General features: G+C 48.7%; 1 protein-coding gene across 1 annotated transcript; it reads right to left on the bottom strand.

Annotated features, from left to right (window-relative positions):
* Nucleotides 1–17,036: 17,036 nt before the first annotated feature.
* Nucleotides 17,037–26,036, bottom strand: LOC146008248 (uncharacterized). The gene is made up of 11 exons (XM_083147374.1): nt 26,006–26,036; nt 25,623–25,721; nt 23,003–23,080; nt 21,058–21,156; nt 20,908–20,967; nt 19,869–19,949; nt 19,410–19,487; nt 18,742–18,822; nt 18,283–18,360; nt 17,712–17,822; nt 17,037–17,125 (listed from the first exon to the last, which is right to left on the bottom strand). The coding sequence occupies exons 1-11, from the start codon at nt 26,034–26,036 to the stop codon at nt 17,037–17,039; spliced, it is 885 nt and encodes a 294-aa protein (XP_083003500.1).
* Between the last annotated feature and the right edge of the window lie 313 nt (nt 26,037–26,349).

Here is a 26,349-nt window from a genome sequence, read left to right on the forward strand (position 1 = left end):
TGATGTGTGGGAGCCCGGGGCGTCCGCCCCTACTTTAATCCTCCACTGTCCCACGCACTGTAATACCAGTGTGGTTCCGCCATGTGTATCCTATAATAATACAGTATTTGGGGTGCCATGTACAGTATTACCAGTGCGGCCCTCCATGTGTACAGTATCATACTGCACTGTATACTGCAATAACACTGTACCCGGGGTTACAATATTTGTCACAATGTTTTTTTTTAATATACAGACCTGTCCCGCCAACGTCGGAGGGAGGAGAGGCGGAGCCACCCCCTTGGCACTGAGGAGACAGAGGAGGAGGAGCAGGAGCCAGGCAGTGAGTACAGTGGTACAGTACGGGATGCGGTCATAATGTCGAATGACATAATGTCGAATGTCAAAATGTCGACACCACAATGTCAAATGTGTAAAAATGTCGACATGGGTTAATGTCGACATTTCAAAAATGTCGACTGTCATAATGTCGACTGGGGTTATGTCGAATTGCTCTTTTGGGGTTTTTTTGGTGCCGACATGTGCCGACAGGCGGTGGTTCATGCCCTACAGTACCATCCACTAGGGCGTGGAGGAGGTTATTAAAGCTGTGGCGAGCGAAGCGAGCCACCGTGCCCTAAGCATCGCGAGCGAAGCGAGCGATGCGAGGGTCCGATTCACTATGTCAACAGTGTCCATGTCGACACTGTTGACATTTCGGGCCAAAAAAAACCCAAAAGAGCAATTCGACATAACCCCAGTGTGTGAATAGGGATCAACAATGCGGTGTACTGTAGGAAGGAAGAGGAGGAGGAGGTGGAGCAGCAGGAGGACCAGGAGCCAGGCAGTGAGTACAGTGGTCCGGTGGAGGGGGTGCTTTGTGGGATGCGGAGGTGGGGGTTGGCTGTTGAAGTGGTTGGAAGTGCAGGTGGTTCTGGAGGAACTGAAGATGCCGTTCAGCAAAGGCATTCACTTTGGGGTGCACTGCATTGAGTGTCACGCAGCCTTTGGGCCTTTGCTGGTTGTACAGTACATACTGTATGTACACATCCCAGCATGCCACTTTTTGTATACAGTACAGTATGATGGATTGTTAAAACTGTGGCATGGCATGCTGGGTGGGATGTGTACAGTACTTCCACAACAATTGGAGGGCCATGACTTTGACACAACTGTTCTATGGAGTTCTAAAAGTAGAAGGGAATTTACTGTACAGTACAGTACGTTTACAATGTTTTTTTTTTTTTTTAATGCAGCATCACTAGGCCACACCCGGGAAGAAGAGGCGGTTCCCCTCGACACCCAGGAGGAAGAGGAGGAGGAGGTGGAGCAGCAGGAGGACCAGGAGCCAGGCAGTGAGTACAGTGGTCCGGTGGAGGGGGTGCTTTGTGGGATGCGGAGGTGGGGGTTGGCTGTTGAAGTGGTTGGAAGTGCAGGTGGTTCTGGAGGAACTGAAGATGCCGTTCAGCAAAGGCATTCACTTTGGGGTGCACTGCATTGAGTGTCACGCAGCCTTTGGGCCTTTGCTGGTTGTACAGTACATACTGTATGTACACATCCCAGCATGCCACTTTTTGTATACAGTACAGTATGATGGATTGTTAAAACTGTGGCATGGCATGCTGGGTGGGATGTGTACAGTACTTCCACAACAATTGGAGGGCCATGACTTTGACACAACTGTTCTATGGAGTTCTAAAAGTAGAAGGGAATTTACTGTACAGTACAGTACGTTTACAATGTTTTTTTTTTTTTTTAATGCAGCATCACTAGGCCACACCCGGGAAGAAGAGGCGGTTCCCCTCGACACCCAGGAGGAAGAGGAGGAGGAGGTGGAGCAGCAGGAGGACCAGGAGCCAGGCAGTGAGTACAGTGGTCCGGTGGAGGGGGTGCTTTGTGGGATGCGGAGGTGGGGGTTGGCTGTTGAAGTGGGTGGAAGTGCAGGTGGTTCTGGAGGAACTGAAGATGCCGTTCAGCGAAGGCATTCACTTTGGGGTGCACTGCATTGAGTGTCACGCAGCCTTTGGGCCTTTGCTGGTTGTACAGTACATACTGTATGTACACATCCCAGCATACCACTTTTTGTATACAGTACAGTATGATGGATTGTTAAAACTGTGGCATGGCATGCTGGGTGGGATGTGTACAGTACTTCCACAACAATTGTAGGGCCATGACTTTGACACAACCGTTCTATGGAGTTCTAAAAGTAGAAGGGAATTTACTGTACAGTACAGTACGTTTACAATGTTTTTTTTTTTTTTTTTTTAATGCAGCATCACTAGGCCACACCCGGGAAGAAGAGGCGGTTCCCCTCGACACCCAGGAGGAAGAGGAGGAGGAGGTGGAGCAGCAGGAGGACCAGGAGCCAGGCAGTGAGTACAGTGGTCCGGTGGAGGGGGTGCTTTGTGGGATGCGGAGGTGGGGGTTGGCTGTTGAAGTGGTTGGAAGTGCAGGTGGTTCTGGAGGAACTGAAGATGCCGTTCAGCGAAGGCATTCACTTTGGGGTGCACTGCATTGAGTGTCACGCAGCCTTTGGGCCTTTGCTGGTTGTACAGTACATATGTACACATCCCAGCATGCCACTTTTTGTATACAGTACAGTATGATGGATTGTTAAAACTGTGGCATGGCATGCTGGGTGGGATGTGTACAGTACTTCCACAACAATTGGAGGGCCATGACTTTGACACAACCGTTCTATGGAGTTCTAAAAGTAGAAGGGAATTTACTGTACAGTACAGTACGTTTACAATGTTTTTTTTTTTTTTTTTTTTTATGCAGCCTCACTAGGCCACACCCGGGAAGAAGAGGCGGTTACCCTCGACACCCAGGAGGAAGAGGAGGAGGAGGTGGAGCAGCAGGAGGACCAGGAGCCAGGCAGTGAGTACAGTGGTCCGGTGGAGGGGGTGCTTTGTGGGATGCGGAGGTGGGGGTTGGCTGTTGAAGTGGGTGGAAGTGCAGGTGGTTCTGGAGGAACTGACAATGCCTTTGGTGTAGGACTTCACTTTGGGGGGGCTCTGCGCTGGGTGTCACGCAGACTTTGGGCCTTGCCTGTTTGTACAGTACACTACTGTAGGTGGGTGGTGCCCGCTTGGAGATGGTGTGTAGACATTTCAATCTACACCATTAGGACCTTCTTCTATGGAGTTGTACTGTACAGTACATGTACAGTACAGTACCTGTAAGTAGGCAAATGATGTTTTTTTTCCTGTACTACTGTATTTTCCTTTCTCCACTCAGACATCATTGAGGTGGAGGCCATGGAGCTGGAGGAAGATGAGGAGGAGGACGATGAAAGTGGTAAGAATTACTGTAGTACTGCACTGTAACCAGAGGTGTAAAAGTGATGGGCAACTGGTTTCCAATGGTAGAGGGAACTGAGTTCCGCCTCTGACACAGTCCTGAACAGTAATTCCAATAGAAAAGCCTGTCCCACCCACCAGCTTCTTCTTTTGGCATGGCATGCTTTATTTGATGGCATACAGTACAGTACGACCACCACCGTTGAAGTGAAGAAGGGCCACTAAGTGGAACAGGTTCTGTACATGCTGTATTGTAATGCTCACTTTTTCTCCCACTACAGTGCCAATCGTCCATGGGGGCCCAAGACACCAACTGTGGATAAGCCAGCACAGGCCAGGATCAGACTCGCAGGGGCCTGGCCCGGGTACCGGCCCCAATTATAGAGGTACAGTTACAGTACAGTATGTCAGTGGTTGGGATTGCTTTTGTAGAATAATAATACTGTACAGTACAGTACTTACCGTACAGTACACTATAGTAACGTTAACATTTTACTTCCCCACCACAGAACAACAACAGAGGGCTCAGCGGCTCAGGGCGCTTGAGGCGGCGCGGGTGCTGATGCACCAGTTCATTGATTTCATTTTCCAATTTTTAGTTCGTTTAATTTAATTGTTATTCTGGCGTTGTTTATTTTTTTTTCATACTGTATTTATAAATATTTTATTGTTACTCCAATGTATCCTTGTCTTTTTTTAGTAACGTTAACATTTTACTTCCCCACCACAGAACAACAACAGAGGGCTCAGCGGCTCAGGGCGCTTGAGGCGGCGCGGGTGCTGATGCACCAGTTCATTGATTTCATTTTCCAATTTTTAGTTCGTTTAATTTAATTGTTATTCTGGCGTTGTTTATTTTTTTTCATACTGTATTTATAAATATTTTATTGTTACTCCAATGTATCCTTGTCTTTTTTCCAGCGTGAGACGATACTGTACAGTAACTTATTGTATGCTACTGCAAATACTGAATACTGTAGTAAACACTTTTATTGACAGCAGATGGATGATATGGCATACAGTACAATCAGTGGGAAAAGGTAGCAAGGTACAGTACAGTACAGAATAGAAAAAAAAAATCACACACAGATTATTTTTTTTTTATTTGTTTGGGGTGGGGGTTCAGCAAGACACACAAATACAGTAAAACAGACTGTCTACAGTACAGTACATCGCACCGTATCAACATTTTTCTACTTGTTATCCACATGTACAGTAAAATACTTTTATTGACAACAGATGGATAATATGGCATACAGTACAATCAGAGGGGACAAGGTACAGTTCAGTAGCAAGGTGCATTACAGGACAGAATAATAAACAAAAGGTACTGTACAGCAGTGGTGCAGGTAGAATTTTTTTCTTGGTGGTACAGTACTCATGGGCTCTACCAAATACTGTATGGGTGTGGCCATGTGTCATGAGTGTTCGTGGTCACACAAAGCTAGAAGAGTGACTAAGGGCCTTATTCGCATTCACTCTTTCTGACAAAATTCTTCTTAGATGGACAAAACCATGTGCACTGCAGGTGGGGTAGATTTTACTATTGCAGAGAGAATTATATTTGGGTGGGGTTTTTACTGTACTGTACTTCAAAGTACAGTACAGTAAGCTCTATATTGCAGTGTAACAATAAAGCAGTCAGTATTTTTCCTGCACGGAAACAAAATACTGTAACTCACCCAAATCTAATTCTCTCTGCTCATTATACTGTACATCTGCCCCACCTGCAGTTTTGTCCATCTAAGAAGAATTGTGACAGAAAGAGTGAATGCGAATAAGGCCCTAAATGACAATAGTGGCGTGGCATCAGGAGACAGGGAATGAGAAGCAGGAAATGACTGGGGGTCGGTTGGCTCTTGCTTGGCGGAGAGCTGGGCAGATTGTGCTTACAATTGTGGAGCCTGCTCTTCATGCTATCGCCACTGCAGATGCCTGTCAGTGTGACAGGCTAAATCAGCAGTAGCGGTAGCTACGCCAATCATAACGCTGAGTGGGCGGGCTGCGGATGCATTATATTTAGACTTAAATTAAAAATAGAATTGACAGTGGGTCAGGGAGTAAGTGGTACTGCGTACCTGCAACATACTGTATTTCTTACAGGTACAGTACTCTGTACCACACCGTACCCCCTTACTTGCAACACTGCTGTACAGTACTGTAACATCACACACACAACTTTTATTTTTATTATACAGTATTTTGGGGTGGGGGTTCATAGAGAAACACACAGAAAACAGACTGATTAAGTACTTCTATACTATTTTAATACAGTACTACATACCACTGGGTTGTCCATTTATTTTGACTATAACAGGCAATACTTTATATAGATGATTTATGCAATTATTACAAATGTCCGGTGTCAGCACTTCTTGCCAAAATTTACGGATCCCATCCAACAGCTGCTGTTTTGTTGTTGGCTTCGCAGTGTTCCTGATGTAATACTTCATTTGAGCCCATACCAATTCAATTGGATTCATGTCCGGGGATCTAAAGTAAACAGTATGATACAATAAAGGTATTTCAATAATGTTTCTTTTAGAACAGAAAAGCATACAATCTTGATAAAACCATAAAAGTACAGTACAATATTAAAGCAATACTCACTCTGGTGGTGTGCGTTCCCAATTGATGCCTTTCTCTTCCATGAATTTTGCAGAGGCAGAGTGTTTAGGATCATTGTCCTGGAATAGTCTATGATGCGATGGGAAACGTTTCCGCACATATGGCACCATACATCCCTCTACTATTCTTTCTTGAAAGAATTGTTTATCCATGATCCCTAGAGAAAAAAGCAGTATTGTTTATTAATAACCACCGCATTCAATTTTAATTATTGTAGTGTACAGTATAGTACATTATTTCTTACAAACACAGACAACGCATGGTACTGTATACTGTACACAGTAGTACTGTACTATACTGTACCTTCGAACATTAACAATGGGCCAGCTCCCAATCGTGATATGGCTCCCCATACGTGGACTTTCAGTGGATGCTTTGGCCGTGGCTTCAATGAGATATGGTCCTTCTTACGGAATGACATTCGCGAGAACCTCTCGAGTGCAATTGAGGATTCATCGGTGAAAAGGACATCCTGAAAAGTTTCACCGCTCTCAATCCAACGACGTGCCTGTTCCACTCTCTTCTCTTTGTTGACATCTCTAACCATGGGAGTTATCCTGTCAACAGCACAAAAATATACAGGTAATTTAATACAGTACTGTATTATAGACATCATTAAACAACCGTGCAGTACTGTATGCAAATAATGTAGGTATTAACCACTTGAGTGGTACTGTACTGAATGCCTGGAGATTTTCCGGATTCAGCTGTGCTGGTGCAGTGGGCTGTCCCGGAAAATCTCAAGGCATGCCACTATACAGTAGGTGTACGCCAGTGGTGTCCTTGTGTGCACCACTGGTGCAGCACCTCCAGTCAATTCCCCCACCCCTCCCCCACTGCCGGGTATGGTTGGTGCGGCTTGTGGGGGCTGGCGAGTGCTCAGGCCGAGTCCTCCAGAGCTGCCACGAAAATCCCTCATCATGACGCCATTGTCACTATGAGGAACAGTAGCATCAAGCTCTGCCGCCGCTGCCCTGGTACTGTAGGTTTGTACTGTCCCAGCAAAACCCACCACTCAAGGGGTTAATGTGAAATGGCGCGCATTACTGCTCTATACAAAACTCTTACTGTACCTTGTAGCACAATATTTCCATCCCATTTTCCGACGCATTTTTCGAATGCTGGTGAGTGATATGTCAAAATCATACTCTGTTTTGAAGATGTTTTTAATTTGTCGAGCAGAGATTTCATCATTCTCACGAGTTAATTTCTCCACAATTTTTTCAGCTCTCCTACAGTGCACACAGTAAATAAGAGTTAATGTACAGTACAGTACAGTACAAGTACAGTACAAGGCAATGACTGAAACGTTTCATGTTCTATATTACTGTAGTACAGCAAAGGTTAATACTACTGGACATACTGTACAGTACAGTAGTTTATACAGTACCAGTTTAACAAACAATACAGTACAGTACATTACAGGTAATTTACTACACAACACTGATCTTACCAAGAGCACTTTGGAGCAAATATTTCCTTTCTGGCCGTTGTTCTCTCGAAAGCATGATAGCGCACTGTTTGTAAAGTGACTACAATCCCACTTTCCCTCAGCCAAGCCTGGATCTCTTTGGTAGTTTTATTTTCTTTTTTCATGTTCGCAATTATTTTGCTCATTGCCTTGTTGATCTTAACTGGCATTTTGGACAGCTGTACTAGAGACTTCCCTGTATGAAGAGAAGACAGTACATTTAGAAATACAGTACATGGACTTTTTCGCAATACAAATTACTATAGTACTTTAAACATTTTTTTAAAAAAATGTTACAGTACCTTTACCCCCCCCCCCCTCCACCCCCCCCCCCCAAAAAAAACAACGTTGGTGGTAATAATTGACAATGATGTACTGTACAGCACTCAGTTGCTAATGCGTCAACTTCTCGCTAGCTCGAGCATCTCATTAGCTCAAGCGTCCCAGGCTCCGGGGAAGGAGGGTCGGTGTGCTATACGGGCAAGCGTCGGTCGCTCGATATACCGCCAAACGCCTAGGGGCCTCGTGGAAGGGGGGGGGAGGGAACACTGGGAGAGGTTGGAAGCACGGCTGCACGGAGAAAAGACTGGGAAAGCTGTGCCGAGCGACGGGGAGCGGATACCGTCGTTGCTGCTCGAGCGTCTCATTAGCTCGAGCGTGTCATTAGCTCGAGCGTCCCAGGCTCCGGGGAGGAGGGGTCGGTGTGCTATACGGGCAGGCGTCGGTCGCTCGATATACCGCCAAACGCCTAGGGGCCTCGTGGAAGCGGGGGGGAGGGAACACTGGGAGAGGTTTGGGAAAGGTTGGAAGCACAGAGAAAGGACGGGGAAACCAGGGCCGAGCGACGGGGAGCGGGCATACAGTAGCCCCGGGGAGGAGGGGCAGCGTCGCTCGAGAGCGCTCGAGGCAGTTTCGCTCGGAGGCAGGGTTACACAAAATGGCCGCCAAAAATGGCCGCCAAATGTCTACGGGCCTCGTGGAAGCGGGGGGAGGGAACACTGGGAGAGGTTGGAAGCACGGCTGCACGGAGAAAAGACGGGGAAAGCAGGGCCGAGCGACGGGGAGCGGATACCGTCATTGCTGCTCGAGCGTCTCATTAGCTCGAGCGTGTCATTAGCTCGAGCGTCCCAGGCTCCAGGGAGGAGGGGTCGGTGTGCTATACGGGCAAGCGTCGGTTGCTCGATATACCGCCAAACGCCTAGGGGCCTCGTGGAAGCGGGGGGAGGGAACACTGGGAGAGGTTTGGGAAAGGTTGGAAGCACAGAGAAAGGACGGGGAAACCAGGGCCGTCCGACGGGGAGCGGGCATACAGTAGCCCCGGGGAGGAGGGGCAGCGTCGCTCGAGAGCGCTCGAGGCAGTTTCGCTCGGAGGCAGGGTTACACAAAATGGCCGCCAAATGTCTAGGAGCCTCGTGGAAGCGGGGGGGAGGGAACACTGGGAGAGGTTGGAAGCATGGCTGCACGGAGAAAAGACGGGGAAAGCAGGGCCGAGCGACGGGGAGCGGATACCGTCGTTGCTGCTCGAGCGTCTCATTAGCTCGAGCGTGTCATTAGCTCGAGCGTCCCAGGCTCCGGGGAGGAGGGGTCGGTGTGCTATACGGGCAAGCGTCGGTCGCTCGATATACCGCCAAACGCCTAGGGGCCTCGTGGAAGCGGGGGGAGGGAACACTGGGAGAGGTTTGGGAAAGGTTGGAAGCACAGAGAAAGGACGGGGAAACCAGGGCCGTGCGACGGGGAGCGGGCATACAGTAGCCCCGGGGAGGAGGGGCAGCGTCGCTCGAGAGCGCTCGAGGCAGTTTCGCTCGGAGGCAGGGTTACACAAAATGGCCGCCAAATGTCTAGGGGCCTCGTGGAAGCGGGGGGGAGGGAACACTGGGAGAGGTTGGAAGCATGGCTGCACGGAGAAAGACGGGGAAAGCAGGGCCGAGCGACGGGGAGCGGATACCGTCGTTGCTGCTCGAGCGTCTCATTAGCTCGAGCGTCTCATTAGCTCGAGCGTCCCAGGCTCCGGGGAGGAGGGGTCGGTGTGCTATACGGGCAAGCGTCGGTCGCTCGATATACCGCCAAACGCCTAGGGCCTCGTGGAAGCGGGGGGGAGGGAACACTGGGAGAGGTTTGGGAAAGGTTGGAAGCACAGAGAAAGGACGGGAAACCAGGGCCGTGCGACGGGGAGCGGGCATACAGTAGCCCCGGGGAGGAGGGGCAGCGTCGCTCGAGAGCGCTCGAGGCAGTTTCGCTCGGAGGCAGGGTTACACAAAATGGCCGCCAAATGTCTAGGAGCCTCGTGGAAGCGGGGGGAGGGAACACTGGGAGAGGTTGGAAGCATGGCTGCACGGAGAAAAGACGGGGAAAGCAGGGCCGAGCGACGGGGAGCGGATACCGTCGTTGCTGCTCGAGCGTCTCATTAGCTCGAGCGTCCCAGGCTCCGGGGAGGAGGGGTCGGTGTGCTATACGGGCAAGCGTCGGTCGCTCGATATACCGCCAAACGCCTAGGGGCCTCGTGGAAGCGGGGGGGGGAGGGAACACTGGGTGCAATGAGCGTTTACATACAGAATACAGTTTAAAAATAAGGTATATTTATATCGAAATACTGATAGAAAAAGATTTACCGTTCAGGAACTTTTGCTAGTAGCACTTGAAACCAGCCGAGTTCCGTGAGGCCAGCAAAGATTTCAAATGCAAGCAGAAGTACAGGAACGGTATCAGGAAACTTCAAGAAGTCTTGAGAGGAGAGGAGCCGAACAGCAAGTCTGCTTACGAGGAAACAGGTTTGCCGAGTGGTAGCTGGAGTGCCTGGGGACGCCCTTTTTATGTGAAACAAACAAAAGGTTTTTTCCACGCCCAAAGCAGGTCCTGTGATTGGATTATGGAAATTGTTCACGCCCCAAACATATCTGCAGATACCAATCTCAGGGTCTGGATCTTGGGCGGGAAAAACCTTTTGTTTGTTTCACATAAAAAGGGCGTCCCCAGGCACTCCAGCTACCACTCGGCAAACCTGTTTCTTCGTAAGCAGACTTGCTGTTCGGCTCCTCTCCTCTCAAGACTTCTTGAAGTTTCCTGATACCGTTCCTGTACTTCCGAATACCGTTCCTGTACTTCTGCTTGCATTTGAAATCTTTGCTGGCCTCACGGAACTCGGCTGGTTTCAAGTGCTACTAGCAAAAGTTCCTGAACGGTAAATCTTTTTCTATCTGTATGTAAACGCTCATTGCACCCAGTGTTCCCTCCCCCCCCCGCTTCCACGAGGCCCCTAGGCGTTTGGCGGTATATCGAGCGACCGACGCTTGCCCGTATAGCACCCCCTCCTCCCCGTAGCCTGGGACGCTCGAGCTAATGAGACGCTCGAGCAGCAACGACGGTATCCGCTCCCCGTCGCTCGGCACTGCTTTCCCCGTCTTTTCTCCGTGCAGCCATGCTTCCAACCTCTCCCAGTGTTCCCTCCCCCCCGCTTCCACGAGGCTCCTAGACATTTGGCGGCCATTTTGTGTAACCCTGCCTCCGAGCGAAACTGCCTCGAGCGCTCTCGAGCGACGCTGCCCCTCCTCCCCGGGGCTACTGTATGCCCGCTCCCCGTTGCACGGCCCTGGTTTCCCCGTCCTTTCTCTGTGCTTCCAAACTTTCCCAAACCTCTCCCAGTGTTCCCTCCCCCCCGCTTCCACGAGGCCCCTAGGCGTTTGGCGGTATATCGAGCGACCAACGCTTGCCCGTATAGCACACCGACCCCTCCTCCCCGGAGCCTGGGACGCTCGAGCTAATGACACGCTCGAGCTAATGAGACGCTCGAGCAGCAACGACGATATCCGCTCCCCGTCGCTCGGCACTGCTTTCCCCGTCTTTTCTCCGTGCAGCCATGCTTCCAACCTCTCCCAGTGTTCCCTCCCCCCCGCTTCCACGAGGCTCCTAGACATTTGGCGGCCATTTTGTGTAACCCTGCCTCCGAGCGAAACTGCCTCGAGCGCTCTCGAGCGACGCTGCCCCTCCTCCCCGGGGCTACTGTATGCCCGCTCCCCGTCGCACGGCCCTGGTTTCCCCGTCCTTTCTCTGTGCTTCCAACCTTTCCCAAACCTCTCCAGTGTTCCCTCCCCCCCGCTTCCACGAGGCCCCTAGGCGTTTGGCGGTATATCGAGCGACCGACGCTTGCCCGTATAGCACACCGACCCCTCCTCCCCGGAGCCTGGGACGCTCGAGCTAATGACACGCTCGAGCTAATGAGACGCTCGAGCAGCAACGACGGTATCCGCTCCCCGTCGCTCGGCACTGCTTTCCCCGTCTTTTCTCCGTGCAGCCATGCTTCCAACCTCTCCCAGTGTTCCCTCCCCCCCGCTTCCACGAGGCTCCTAGACATTTGGCGGCCATTTTGTGTAACCCTGCCTCCGAGCGAAACTGCCTCGAGCGCTCTCGAGCGACGCTGCCCCTCCTCCCCGGGGCTACTGTATGCCCGCTCCCCGTCGCACGGCCCTGGTTTCCCCGTCCTTTCTCTGTGCTTCCAACCTTTCCCAAACCTCTCCCAGTGTTCCCTCCCCCCCGCTTCCACGAGGCCCCTAGGCGTTTGGCGGTATATCGAGCGACCGACGCTTGCCCGTATAGCACACCGACCCCTCCTCCCCGTAGCCTGGGAAGCTCGAGCTAATGACACGCTCGAGCTAATGAGACGCTCGAGCAGCAACGACGGTATCCGCTCCCCGTTGCTCGGTCCTGCTTTCCCCGTCTTTTCTCCGTGCAGCCGTGCTTCCAACCTCTCCCAGTGTTCCCTCCCCCCGCTTCCACGAGGCCCGTAGACATTTGGCGGCCATTTTGGCGGCCATTTTGTGTAACCCTGCCTCCGAGCGAAACTGCCTCGAGCGCTCTCGAGCGACGCTGCCCCTCCTCCCCGGGGCTACTGTATGCCCGCTCCCCGTCGCACGGCCCTGGTTTCCCCATCCTTTCTCTGTGCTTCCAACCTTTCCCAAACCTCTCCCAGTGTTCCCTCCCCCCCGCTTCCACGAGGCCCCTAGGCGTTTGGCGGTATATCGAGCGACCGACGCCTGCCCGTATAGCACACCGACCCCTCCTCCCCCGAGCCTGGGACGCTCGAGCTAATGAGACGCTCGAGCTAATGAGACGCTCGAGCTAATGAGACGCTCGAGCTAATGAGACGCTCGAGCAGCAATGACGGTATCCGCTCCCCGTCGCTCGGCCCTGCTTTCCCCGTCTTTTCTCCGTGCAGCCGTGCTTCCAACCTCTCCCAGTGTTCCCTCCCCCCGCTTCCACGAGGCCCGTAGACATTTGGCGGCCATTTTGGCGGCCATTTTGTGTAACCCTGCCTCCGAGCGAAACTGCCTCGAGCGCTCTCGAGCGACGCTGCCCCTCCTCCCCGGGGCTACTGTATGCCCGCTCCCCGTCGCACGGCCCTGGTTTCCCCGTCCTTTCTCTGTGCTTCCAACCTTTCCCAAACCTCTCCCAGTGTTCCCTCCCCCCCGCTTCCACGAGGCCCCTAGGCGTTTGGCGGTATATCGAGCAACCGACGCTTGCCCGTATAGCACACCGACCCCTCCTCCCCGGAGCCTGGGACGCTCGAGCTAATGACACGCTCGAGCTAATGAGACGCTCGAGCAGCAATGACGGTATCCGCTCCCCGTCGCTCGGCCCTGCTTTCCCCGTCTTTTCTCCGTGCAGCCGTGCTTCCAACCTCTCCCAGTGTTCCCTCCCCCCGCTTCCACGAGGCCCGTAGACATTTGGCGGCCATTTTGGCGGCCATTTTGTGTAACCCTGCCTCCGAGCGAAACTGCCTCGAGCGCTCTCGAGCGACGCTGCCCCTCCTCCCCGGGGCTACTGTATGCCCGCTCCCCGTCGCACGGCCCTGGTTTCCCCGTCCTTTCTCTGTGCTTCCAACCTTTCCCAAACCTCTCCCAGTGTTCCCTCCCCCCGCTTCCACGAGGCCCCTAGGCGTTTGGCGGTATATCAAGCGACCGACGCCTGCCCGTATAGCACACCGACCCCTCCTCCCCCGAGCCTGGGACGCTCGAGCTAATGAGACGCTCGAGCTAATGAGACGCTCGAGCTAATGAGACTGCACCCCTTGCACCTACTGTATGGTACAGTAGTTACGGCCATGACAGTACAGTACATACAGTACTGTACAGTCATGTACTGTACTGTAATCTACTGGACATTATTGTGCTACTGTAAAACTGCTTTACTGGATAGTGGAACACAATTTCATGTGTAATTATTTTTTTGTAGACAAACAACAATGAATGTATCAAGTGCAACATTCTATGGAAAACGCAGTGCACGTTCCAACAAGAGACAATTGGCCTTGGCTGCATTGGTTCCACAGTATGCACCCAAAAAGGCAAAGAAGACTACTGCCAAAAAAGAGAACATTCCAGTCACAGTAAAGCCAAGGAAAAATGCCAAGGCAAAGAATGGTGTTTTAGAGCAGATTGTAGGTAACGATAACAAAGTCCCTTTCTCTATTACAGATATTGAAGCTGGTCCTTCATACAAGGAGACTGTGTTGGCTAAATATGTACCTGTACCAGTGGTCAGCATTGATCAAACACTGGTACAGGCAGTAAGTATTGATCCAAATGAGGAGTTTGTTGTTTTGGATTTTGTTTCGACCCCAGGTCAACAAGGACATTCTTCACCAAGAAGAAAGCTGGATTTTGGAAATCTTTCAGGAACAAAAGAATTGATGGACAACCTGCAAGACGACCATGGTGCACAGGAGCTTCAAGAAAAGGTACATCGGCTGGAGATCGAAAATGCTGTATTAAAAGATACATTGAAGAACACCGTTGAATCAATGAAGGAGGTCCTCATTGAATCAGTGAAAGAAGACCTCATCAAATCGGTAAGTAATACCATCATGACATCAGTCAATACCCTCATCGAATCAGCGACTCACACCATCACAACATCAGTGAATGACCGGATCATCTGCGCAATGGAAGACATCATCGTTAACACAGTGAAAAAAGCAACACCACAAACCCATGAAGTAGCTGTGCAGATGTGTCGAATTGAAGATGGACCTGGCAGAATAGATGCACTCTGCGAATTGGATGAACCGGGTGAAGTGAATTCATTTGGCGAACTGGGTGCACTCGGTGGATTGGATGGCCCGGGCGAAGTGTCTACATTCAGCGAACTGGGTGCACTCTGTGAAGTGGATTTTGGCGGCGAAGTGAATGCACCCAGTGAAGTGGACACCACAATAGTCGTGAATAGACACGTAGAACTGCCTTCTACAGCACACCAAGTGCTGGACTTTGGTGAAGTGACTCTGCAGCTTCCTCGAGCACCCACTCAGTGCAGCACCCCTGCAGAGCCAGACAACGAGACAGACTGTGGACCTGTTCTGCCCAATATTCCACTGTGCGACATCACAGATGCAACGGACGACCTGCTTTATGGAAAGGCACATGAACAACTGAACAGATATGCACAATTTATTTTTCAAGAACATGTGCCACATGACCTTTATTTGTCATGGGCAAACCATGTGAATTACAATGGGAAGAATGGGAAATCTGCACTGCCAAAAAATGTAAGAAAAGACATCATGAGAAGATGTGGCAAACGGATTGTACTTCAGAAGCACCATAGAACTTCCATCATCACTACCATCAACGGACTACTACGAATGAAGAGGAGAACAGCATGGAGACGCCTCGATCGTGTAAGGCAACCGTTACCACCGTTGCCAACAGTTTGCCCTCCCTTGTGCACAACTCGGTGATGAAGCAGTGGTGTTACTGTACTGTACTTTTAACCGAATACTGAATTTTCCGTGAGTTTGTCTCAGTTCCTTCAAAAGTAAACCTACAGTAAAACAAAACATACTGTACAGTACAAATATACATTACTACTGTATACAGGAATAACAACAAAACATGATATCATTAAAAAAAAATTAAAAAAAAATAATAATAATAATAATATAAAAAAGTTGCAAAGTGTTTCTCTTCACCGGTCGGTTTTCCGAGTGTGTGTGCTGCTGTTCCTACACCCCACCCCAAAGACAGTAAATCTAAAAAAAAAAATTACCCAAAACAAAAATTAATAATAATAATAAAAAAATAAAAAAAAATACCTGTACAAAATTCCAAAAAAAAAAAAAAAAGAAGTTGTGTGTTTTGTTAACATGGTTTTTCTTGTTCTGTGTCGTGGTTACCTTTTTCCCCACTGCATCCAATATTTTCCTTCAGCAGGCTTACTGTACAGTACCTCTGTGTGTGTCAGTGTTCCAAAGTAATGGTAACCCCCTCCATCCCTCCAAAAAAAGGAAAAAAAAAACCAAAAAAATACAAAATTCCAAAAAGCAAAAAAAAAAAAAAAGTTGTGTGTTTTGTTATCATGGTTTTCATCGTTCTGTGTCGTGGTTACCTTTTTCCCCACTGCGTCCGATATTTTCCTTCAGCAGGCTTACTGTATAGTACCTCGGTGTGTGTCAGTGTTCCAAAGTAATGGTAACCCCCTCCATCCCTCCAAAAAAGGGAAAAAAACCCCAAAAAATACAAAATTCCAAAAAGCAAAAAAAAAGTTGTGTGTTTTGTTAACATGGTTTTTCTTGTTCTGTGTCGTGGTTACCTTTTTACCCACTGCATCCAATATTTTCCTTCAGCAGGCTTACCTCGGTGTGTGTCAGTGTTCCAAAGTAATGGTAACCCCCTCCATCCCTCCAAAAAAGGGAAAAAAAACCCAAAAAATACAAAATTCCAAAAAGCAAAAAAAAAGTTGTGTGTTTTGTTAACATGGTTTTTCTTGTTCTGTGTCGTGGTTACCTTTTTCCCCACTGCATCCAATATTTTCCTTCAGCAGGCTTACCTCGGTGTGTGTCAGTGTTCCAAAGTAATGGTAACCCCCTCCATCCCTCCAAAAAAGGGGAAAAAAAAACAAAAAATACAAAATTCCAAAAAGCAAAAAAAAAGTTGTGTGTTTTGTTAACATGGTTTTTCTTGTTCTGTGTCGTGGTTACCTTTTTCCCCACTGCATCCAATATTTTCCTTCAGCAGGCTTACCTCGGTGTGTGTCAGTGTTCCAAAGTAATGGTAACCCCCTCCATCCCTCCAAAAAAGGGAAAAAAAACCCAAAAAATACAAAATTCCAAAAAGCAAAAAAAAAGTTGTGTGTTTTGTTAACATGGTTTTTCTTGTTCTGTGTCGTGGTTACCTTTTTCCCCACTGCATCCAATATTTTCCTTCAGCAGGCTTACCTCGGTGTGTGTCAGTGTTCCAAAGTAATGGTAACCCCCTCCATCCCTCCAAAAAAGGGAAAAAAAACCCAAAAAATACAAAATTCCAAAAAGCAAAAAAAAAGTTGTGTGTTTTGTTAACATGGTTTTTCTTGTTCTGTGTCGTGGTTACCTTTTTCCCCACTGCATCCAATATTTTCCTTCAGCAGGCTTACTGTACAGTACCTCTGTGTGTGTCAGTGTTCCAAAGTAATGGTAACCCCCTCCATCCCTCCAACCCAAAAAAATAAAAAATTCCAAAAAAAAAAATTTGTGTCTTCCTCACCTTGTAACCTTTTCCCCACTGATTGGACTACTGTACTGTACAGTATATCCCTTGTCGCACATGTGCTGTCAATAAAGAGACAATACTACAGTAGTGAACATACAGTAAACCCTTTTATGTACAGCATAAATTAAAAATAAAAAATTACAGCCGTTGGAAGGTCACCGTAAAAGCATGGTCCACGAGCTGGTGCATGATGGCTTCTACGTTGGCCATGGTGCGATGGAAGTTTTCTGTTGGGGAATAAAAAGGATACTGTAGTATTACTGTACGATACAGTAAGCAAAAAACTACTGTACTTTAAGAAACATACAGTACAGTACTGTACTGTAACTACAGTACAGTATAGAAACATAGGGGAAAAAGGGACCTTTTCATTTCCCTACTATCCAATTACAGTACACATGGAGTTGGATATACTGTACTGTAAACCCGAAGCGTGGCGAGCACACGCGGATTCGTTAAAAAGTACAGTATTCCACGCTCTATCGTGGCGCGCCACGCTTCGGGCTTGGCCAGGTTTACAGTACAGTATATCCAACTCCGTGCGTAGTTCGATAGTAGGGAAATGAACAGGTCCCTTTTTTCCGATAAAATTCTACGTACTGTATGTTAAAATGGACTCAGTCCATTTTAACATTGCATCCTATGGAAAAATAGGGACGATCGCGTTGGTTGCATCACATGCAATTTGTCGGATGTGATGTGATCGACGAGATTATCGTGTCTGCCTAAATTTAAGGTCACAAAAATCTAGAGGTCACAAAAATCAGCATTCCAGTTACTACTGTACCTACAGTACAGTGCAATATGATTTACCTCTGGATACTGGGTCCTCGGGGAGAGGATGGCTGTTTGCCACAGCTCTGCAGAAAAAACGAATCATCCGATGGAAAAGTGGCCAGAGAAGCCGCAGCCTCTCACGGTTGTCTGTGAAAATGCAAAGTACAGTACAGTGAAAAACTGTAGGTTTGTTTGCAGAGGTCACGCTGCGCAGAGCCAAGGACGCCGCCCCCCGCAGGACGCCGGACATCCCTCCCGACGCCCACCGCTCACCGCCACAGCCCGCCCGCCCCCCCCGACAGGCTCCCCGGCCGCACCGCAATGTACAGTACAGTAAGTACAGTAGATATGCGGGGCGGCCGGGGAGTTTTTTTTTTTTTTTTAATGGGGAGCCAATCCCGGGATCCCGGGATCTGGCATTTTTCAATCCCGAATCATGGGATTGAAAAAATGCCCCGGGATTGGCCACCCTAGTCGCCATGCTGGGAGGAGAGGGGAAGTCGTATGGACAGTATAATCCATGTACAGTAGCCCCTTTTTCAGTGACTCCATGCTGTCTCTGTCCCAGATGAAATCAGAGTAATGTACAGTACTGTACAGTACTTACCAGCTGCCACTGGCCTGGGGTGGGATGGTTCGGTTGGTCTGCGGGGGCGGGGGCGGAGGGTCATGTGGATGGGTGGGACTGCAGAAAAGAACAGAAAAAGAGGTTAGTTTGCAACATATTGTAATTTACTGTACAGTGTTATGGTCACCAAAATCTATTTTGGCTGAGGCATCCAGATGTGCCACATGGTTGGACCCCAGATACAGTACAGTAGGTACCGTATAAGGTACACACAATGACATGGACCCTTTTTCCCATACAATTCTACTGTATGTTGAATCGTATGGAAAATCGCATCGCATACAATTTGGGCGCATGTGATGCGATGCGATAATCACATTGAATCGGATTGTACTGTATGCCTTAAATTAAGGCATACAGTACAATCCTACAATAATATCGGGCGTGCAGATACAGCATTACACCAGTACTGTACAGTACCTACAATACTGTACTTACCGACCGCGCTTGGACTAGGCTCCGGCAGGGTGGCGGCGAGGGTGGCCCTCTCCTCGAGGTGGGGGGGGAAGCTTTCAGATGCTGCAAATGTACAAAAAAGACGAAATAAAGACACTGTACAGTATAATCTCAAGCAGGGGTGTTTTTCAACAGGCTCCAGCAGGAACTGATGCCCTTATTCTGCTTCCTACAGTAGATGGACAAACCCATGTGCACTGCAGGGGAGGCAGTGCAAAATGACACACCCAAATCTAACTGCACAAGTACTGTATAGTAACACTGCCTCACCAGGGGCCCGATTCTATAAGCTTTAAAAGTGATAAGTTTCACAGTGATAAACAGCCAGCCAATCAGCTCCTACCTGCCATGTCACAGACTGTGTTTGAAAAAGTAAGTACAGTAGATATGCGGTGCGGCCGGGGAGTTTTTTTTTTTTTTTAATGGGGAGCCAATCCCGGGATCCCGGGAATCCCGGGATCTGGCATTTTTCAATCCCGAATCATGGGATTGAAAAAATGCCCCGGGATTGGCCTAGTCGCCATGCTGGGAGGAGAGGGGAAGTTGTATGGACAGTATAATCCATGTACAGTAGCCCCTTTTTCAGTGACTCCATGCTGTCTCTGTCCCAGATGAAATCAGAGTAATGTACAGTACTGTACAGTACTTACCAGCTGCCACTGGCCTGGGGTGGGATGGTTCGGTTGGTCTGCGGGGGCGGGGGCGGAGGGTCATGTGGATGGGTGGGACTGCAGAAAAGAACAGAAAAAGAGGTTAGTTTGCAACATATTGTAATTTACTGTACAGTGTTATGGTCACCAAAATCTATTTTGGCTGAGGCATCCAGATGTGCCACATGGTTGGACCCCAGATACAGTACAGTAGGTACCGTATAAGGTACACACAATGACATGGACCCTTTTTCCCATACAATTCTACTGTATGTTGAATCGTATGGAAAATCGCATCGCATACAATTTGGGCGCATGTGATGCAATGCGATAATCACATTGAATCGGATTGTACTGTATGCCTTAAATTAAGGCATACAGTACAATCCTACAATAATATCGGGCGTGCAGATACAGCATTACACCAGTACTGTACAGTACCTACAATACTGTACTTACCGACCGCGCTTGGACTAGGCTCCGGCAGGGTGGCGGCGAGGGTGGCCCTCTCCTCGAGGTGGGGGGGGAAGCTTTCAGATGCTGCAAATGTACAAAAAAGACGAAATAAAGACACTGTACAGTATAATCTCAAGCAGGGGTGTTTTTCAACAGGCTCCAGCAGGAACTGATGCCCTTATTCTGCTTCCTACAGTAGATGGACAAACCCATGTGCACTGCAGGGGAGGCAGTGCAAAATGACACACCCAAATCTAACTGCACAAGTACTGTATAGTAACACTGCCTCACCAGGGGCCAGATTCTATAAGCTTTAAAAGTGATAAGTTTCACAGTGATAAACAGCCAGCCAATCAGCTCCTACCTGCCATGTCACAGACTGTGTTTGAAAAATAACAGGCAGGAGCTGATTGGCTGGCTGTTTATCACTGTGAAACTTATCTCTTTTGAAGCTTATAGAATCTGGCCCCTGATGAGCACATGGGTTTGTCCATCTACAGTAAGAAGGATTTTGCCAGAGAGTGAAGCAGGTGTTACACAGTACACATGTCGGTCCCACAGATACTGTACTGTACTATACAGTATTTTCCGTTACACAAGGTGGACCCACAGTTACTGTACAGTACTGTGCAGTATATGGCACACATGTGGGCACCACAAGTACTGTACTGTACTTTGCTGTACAGCAGGGGCGGACAAACCGGTCCTCAAGATCTACCAACGGTCCAGGTTTTCCATTTCACCAAGCTGGAGCACAGCTGCAGTCATTACTACAGTACAGTAACTGTCACATTTTCAAACCTGCTGCATTCATTCCTACTATACAGATCCACGGGTTGCCTGAAAAACATGAACTGTTGGTACTGTAGATCTTGAGGAAAGGTTTGGCCACCCCTGCTGTACAGTATGTACAGTACTGTACAGTATTAGAGGGTTCACATGGTGGGCCCACAGATGTGATTAAGTACACATGTTGGGCCCACAATTACTGTAATATACGGTACATGCGGTGTGCTGTTGTACAGTACAATACTGTACTTACCATCTGCACTGGGCAACTCCTGCTCCTCCTCCTCCTCACTGGTATCAATTACCAGGCGTCCTGTGTGTAAAAGATGGAGTACGTATCAAGTATCGTCATACAGTATACAGTTAAATAATAGTAGAAAATAGTGACCATAACAATGATTACCACTATCAGAGCTGTCTGGGCTCTGCTGCGACTCCTCCAGCTGGGTGGGGGCAGAGGTGGCCCTCTCCTCCTGGGTGGCGGCAGGGAGGCTTTCTGGAGCTGCAAATGTAAAAAAAAAAAGGACAAAATAAAGAGGCTGTATCGTGCAAGCAGGGGTATTTTTGAACAGGCTCCAGCAGGAACTGATGCCCTTACTCTGCTTCACTCTCTGACAAAATCCTCCCCACAGTAGATGGACAAACCCATGTGCACAGCAGGCGAGGCAGTGCAAAATGACACACCCAAATCTACTGTACAGTACATACTGTAATTCTCTCTGCGCAAGTACAGTAACACCTGCCTCACCTGCAGTGCACATGGGTTTGTCCATCCAAGAAGGATTTTGTCAGAGAGTGAAGAAGAACAAGGGCCTCAGTACAGTACATGCTGGAGCCTGTTCAAAAATACTTTCCGGTACAGATGGTGAGAGCCCTGGTGTTATACTGTACAATACTTACCAACCGCGCTCAGAGACTCCTCCTCCAGCTGGGTGGGAGCAGAGGTGGCCCTCTCCTCTTCGGTGGCGGCAGGGAGGCTTTCTGGAGCTGCAAATGTAAAAAAAAAGAAGGACAAAATAAAGAGGCTGTATCGTGCAAGCAGGGGTATTTTTGAACAGGCTCCAGCAGGAACTGATGCCCTTACTCTGCTTCACTCTCTGACAAAATCCTCCCCACAGTAGATGGACAAACCCATGTGCACAGCAGGCGAGGCAGTGCAAAATGACACACCCAAATCTACTGTACAGTACATACTGTAATTCTCTCTGCGCAAGTACAGTAACACCTGCCTCACCTGCAGTGCACATGGGTTTGTCCATCCAAGAAGGATTTTGTCAGAGAGTGAAGAAGAACAAGGGCCTCAGTACAGTACATGCTGGAGCCTGTTCAAAAATACTTTCCGGTACAGATGGTGAGAGCCCTGGTGTTATACTGTACAATACTTACCAACCGCGCTCAGAGACTCCTCCTCCAGCTGGGTGGGGGCAGAGGTGGCCCTCTCCTCTTCGGTGGCGGCAGGGAGGCTTTCTGGAGCTGCAAATGTAAAAAAAAAAAAGGACAAAATAAAGAGGCTGTATCGTGCAAGCAGGGGTATTTTTGAACAGGCTCCAGCAGGAACTGATGCCCTTACTCTGCTTCACTCTCTGACAAAATCCTCCCCACAGTAGATGGACAAACCCATGTGCACAGCAGGCGAGGCAGTGCAAAATGACACACCCAAATCTACTGTACAGTACATACTGTAATTCTCTCTGCGCAAGTACAGTAACACCTGCCTCACCTGCAGTGCACATGGGTTTGTCCATCCAAGAAGGATTTTGTCAGAGAGTGAAGAAGAACAAGGGCCTCAGTACATGCTGGAGCCTGTTCAAAAATACTTTCCGGTACAGATGGTGAGAGCCCTGGTGTTATACTGCACAATACTTACCAACCGCGCTCAGAGACTCCTCCTCCAGCTGGGTGGGGGCAGAGGTGGCCCTCTCCTCTTCGGTGGCGGCAGGGAGGCTTTCTGGAGCTGCAAATGTAAAAAAAAAAAAGGACAAAATAAAGAGGCTGTATCGTGCAAGCAGGGGTATTTTTGAACAGGCTCCAGCAGGAACTGATGCCCTTACTCTGCTTCACTCTCTGACAAAATCCTCCCCACAGTAGATGGACAAACCCATGTGCACAGCAGGCGAGGCAGTGCAAAATGACACACCCAAATCTACTGTACAGTACATACTGTAATTCTCTCTGCGCAAGTACAGTAACACCTGCCTCACCTGCAGTGCACATGGGTTTGTCCATCCAAGAAGGATTTTGTCAGAGAGTGAAGAAGAACAAGGGCCTCAGTACATGCTGGAGCCTGTTCAAAAATACTTTCCGGTACAGATGGTGAGAGCCCTGGTGTTATACTGTACAATACTTACCATTTGTGCTGGGGACCTGCCCCTCCTCCGCCTGCTCTTCCTCCTCCTCCCCCACGTCCGTGTCTATGACCAGACGTCCTGTGTAGAAAAAAAGTGTAAAAAAAAAATAACATTAATACAGTAAAGTAATGTACAGTAGCACAGTACAGTATACTGTACTGCCAGATAATAGTAACTGTAACAATACAGTAAGAATGATTACCGCTGCCAGAGCTCTGGCTGCCCCCTTCGGGGTCACCCTCCTCCTGCTGCATTTCGGCGGGGAGGCTTTCTGGAGCTGCAAATGTAAAAAAAAAAAGGACAAAATAAAGAGGCTGTATCGTGCAAGCAGGGGTATTTTTGAACAGGCTCCAGCAGGAACTGATGCCCTTACTCTGCTTCACTCTCTGACAAAATCCTCCCCACAGTAGATGGACAAACCCATGTGCACAGCAGGCGAGGCAGTGCAAAATGACACACCCAAATCTACTGTACAGTACATACTGTAGTTCTCTCTGCGCAAGTACAGTAACACCTGCCTCACCTGCAGTGCACATGGGTTTGTCCATCCAAGAAGGATTTTGTCAGAGAGTGAAGAAGAACAAGGGCCTCAGTACAGTACATGCTGGAGCCTGTTCAAAAATACTTTCCGGTACAGATGGTGAGAGCCCTGGTGTTATACTGTACAATACTTACCAACCGCGCTCAGAGACTCCTCCTCCAGCTGGGTGGGAGCAGAGGTGGCCCTCTCCTCTTCGGTGGCGGCAGGGAGGCTTTCTGGAGCTGCAAATGTAAAAAAAAAAAAGAAGGACAAAATAAAGAGGCTGTATCGTGCAAGCAGGGGTATTTTTGAACAGGCTCCAGCAGGAACTGATGCCCTTACTCTGCTTCACTCTCTGACAAAATCCTCCCCACAGTAGATGGACAAACCCATGTGCACAGCAGGCGAGGCAGTATAAAATGACACACCAAAATCTACTGTACAGTACATACTGTAGTTCTCTCTGCGCAAGTACAGTAACACCTGCCTCACCTGCAGTGCACATGGGTTTGTCCATCCAAGAAGGATTTTGTCAGAGAGTGAAGAAGAACAAGGGCCTCAGTACAGTACATGCTGGAGCCTGTTCAAAAATACTTTCCGGTACAGATGGTGAGAGCCCTGGTGTTATACTGTACAATACTTACCAACCGCGCTCAGAGACTCCTCCTCCAGCTGGGTGGGAGCAGAGGTGGCCCTCTCCTCTTCGGTGGCGGCAGGGAGGCTTTCTGGAGCTGCAAATGTAAAAAAAAAGAAGGACAAAATAAAGAGGCTGTATCGTGCAAGCAGGGGTATTTTTGAACAGGCTCCAGCAGGAACTGATGCCCTTACTCTGCTTCACTCTCTGACAAAATCCTCCCCACAGTAGATGGACAAACCCATGTGCACAGCAGGCGAGGCAGTGCAAAATGACACACCCAAATCTACTGTACAGTACATACTGTAATTCTCTCTGCGCAAGTACAGTAACACCTGCCTCACCTGCAGTGCACATGGGTTTGTCCATCCAAGAAGGATTTTGTCAGAGAGTGAAGAAGAACAAGGGCCTCAGTACAGTACATGCTGGAGCCTGTTCAAAAATACTTTCCGGTACAGATGGTGAGAGCCCTGGTGTTATACTGTACAATACTTACCAACCGCGCTCAGAGACTCCTCCTCCAGCTGGGTGGGGGCAGAGGTGGCCCTCTCCTCTTCGGTGGCGGCAGGGAGGCTTTCTGGAGCTGCAAATGTAAAAAAAAAAAAGAAGGACAAAATAAAGAGGCTGTATCGTGCAAGCAGGGGTATTTTTGAACAGGCTCCAGCAGGAACTGATGCCCTTACTCTGCTTCACTCTCTGACAAAATCCTCCCCACAGTAGATGGACAAACCCATGTGCACAGCAGGCGAGGCAGTGCAAAATGACACACCCAAATCTACTGTACAGTACATACTGTAATTCTCTCTGCGCAAGTACAGTAACACCTGCCTCACCTGCAGTGCACATGGGTTTGTCCATCCAAGAAGGATTTTGTCAGAGAGTGAAGAAGAACAAGGGCCTCAGTACATGCTGGAGCCTGTTCAAAAATACTTTCCGGTACAGATGGTGAGAGCCCTGGTGTTATACTGTACAATACTTACCAACCGCGCTCAGAGACTCCTCCTCCAGCTGGGTGGGGGCAGAGGTGGCCCTCTCCTCTTCGGTGGCGGCAGGGAGGCTTTCTGGAGCTGCAAATGTAAAAAAAAAAAAAAGGACAAAATAAAGAGGCTGTATCGTGCAAGCAGGGGTATTTTTGAACAGGCTCCAGCAGGAACTGATGCCCTTACTCTGCTTCACTCTCTGACAAAATCCTCCCCACAGTAGATGGACAAACCCATGTGCACAGCAGGCGAGGCAGTGCAAAATGACACACCCAAATCTACTGTACAGTACATACTGTAATTCTCTCTGCGCAAGTACAGTAACACCTGCCTCACCTGCAGTGCACATGGGTTAAGGTTATTAAGGTTATTAGAGTTACAGTACATACTGTATTGGTTTGGTAAAGGGAAGTACAGTACAACTGGTTACACAACACAGGTACAGTATGCCTATAGAAAGTTTATACTGTACAGAACAGTACTTACCAACCACGCTCGGAGACTCCTCGACGGCGGCTGGCCGCTGTTGACGGCGAGAAGGGGGGGCACGCCTGCGACGGGGCACGTCTGCGACATCCACTGGGACTGCGGAAAAGCACACAAAAAAACTACTGTGCTGTACAGTACTGTATATTCTCTAACACGAACATACTGTACTATAAAGTACAATGTGTTAAGGTACTGTATCAACACTACAGTACATACTGTACTGTGCAGTACATAACAGTACAGTACAGTACAGTACCTGCCAAAATGACCCATTCCAGGAGGGATGAAATGCTGTGGTCCTGTACAGTATCCCACATGTTTGAAAGTCAATATGCAATGTTCCGCTCTGTACTGTATACAGTATACTGTACTGTACTTACAGTGGCGGTGATGTCTCTCCTGCAGCGTCATCCTGCTGATACCTGGAAAAATAAGAAATATAGTGCGTAAGGCATACTGTAATTACTGCAGATACAGTATTTGTAGGCCCCATATCAAAAGTTTGTAAGGGCCCACAATTTACTGTACAGTACTGTACAGTATGTCATGAAAACCAATGCTGTAGGAAATCACCCATGGCAACAAGCATGTACTGTACAGCATACAGTAGTTGCCTTCCCTCTTCAGCAGGAGACTCCCTGAAATACTGCACAGTACTGTAGCAGCAATCTCCATCTCTCTCTCATTAGTCCTACACATTATGCCATACTGTACACCAAAATAC

The sequence above is a fragment of the Crinia signifera genome, chromosome 1 (assembly GCF_055691185.1).
Source record: "Crinia signifera chromosome 1, ASM5569118v1, whole genome shotgun sequence".
NCBI lineage: Eukaryota > Metazoa > Chordata > Amphibia > Anura > Myobatrachidae > Crinia > Crinia signifera.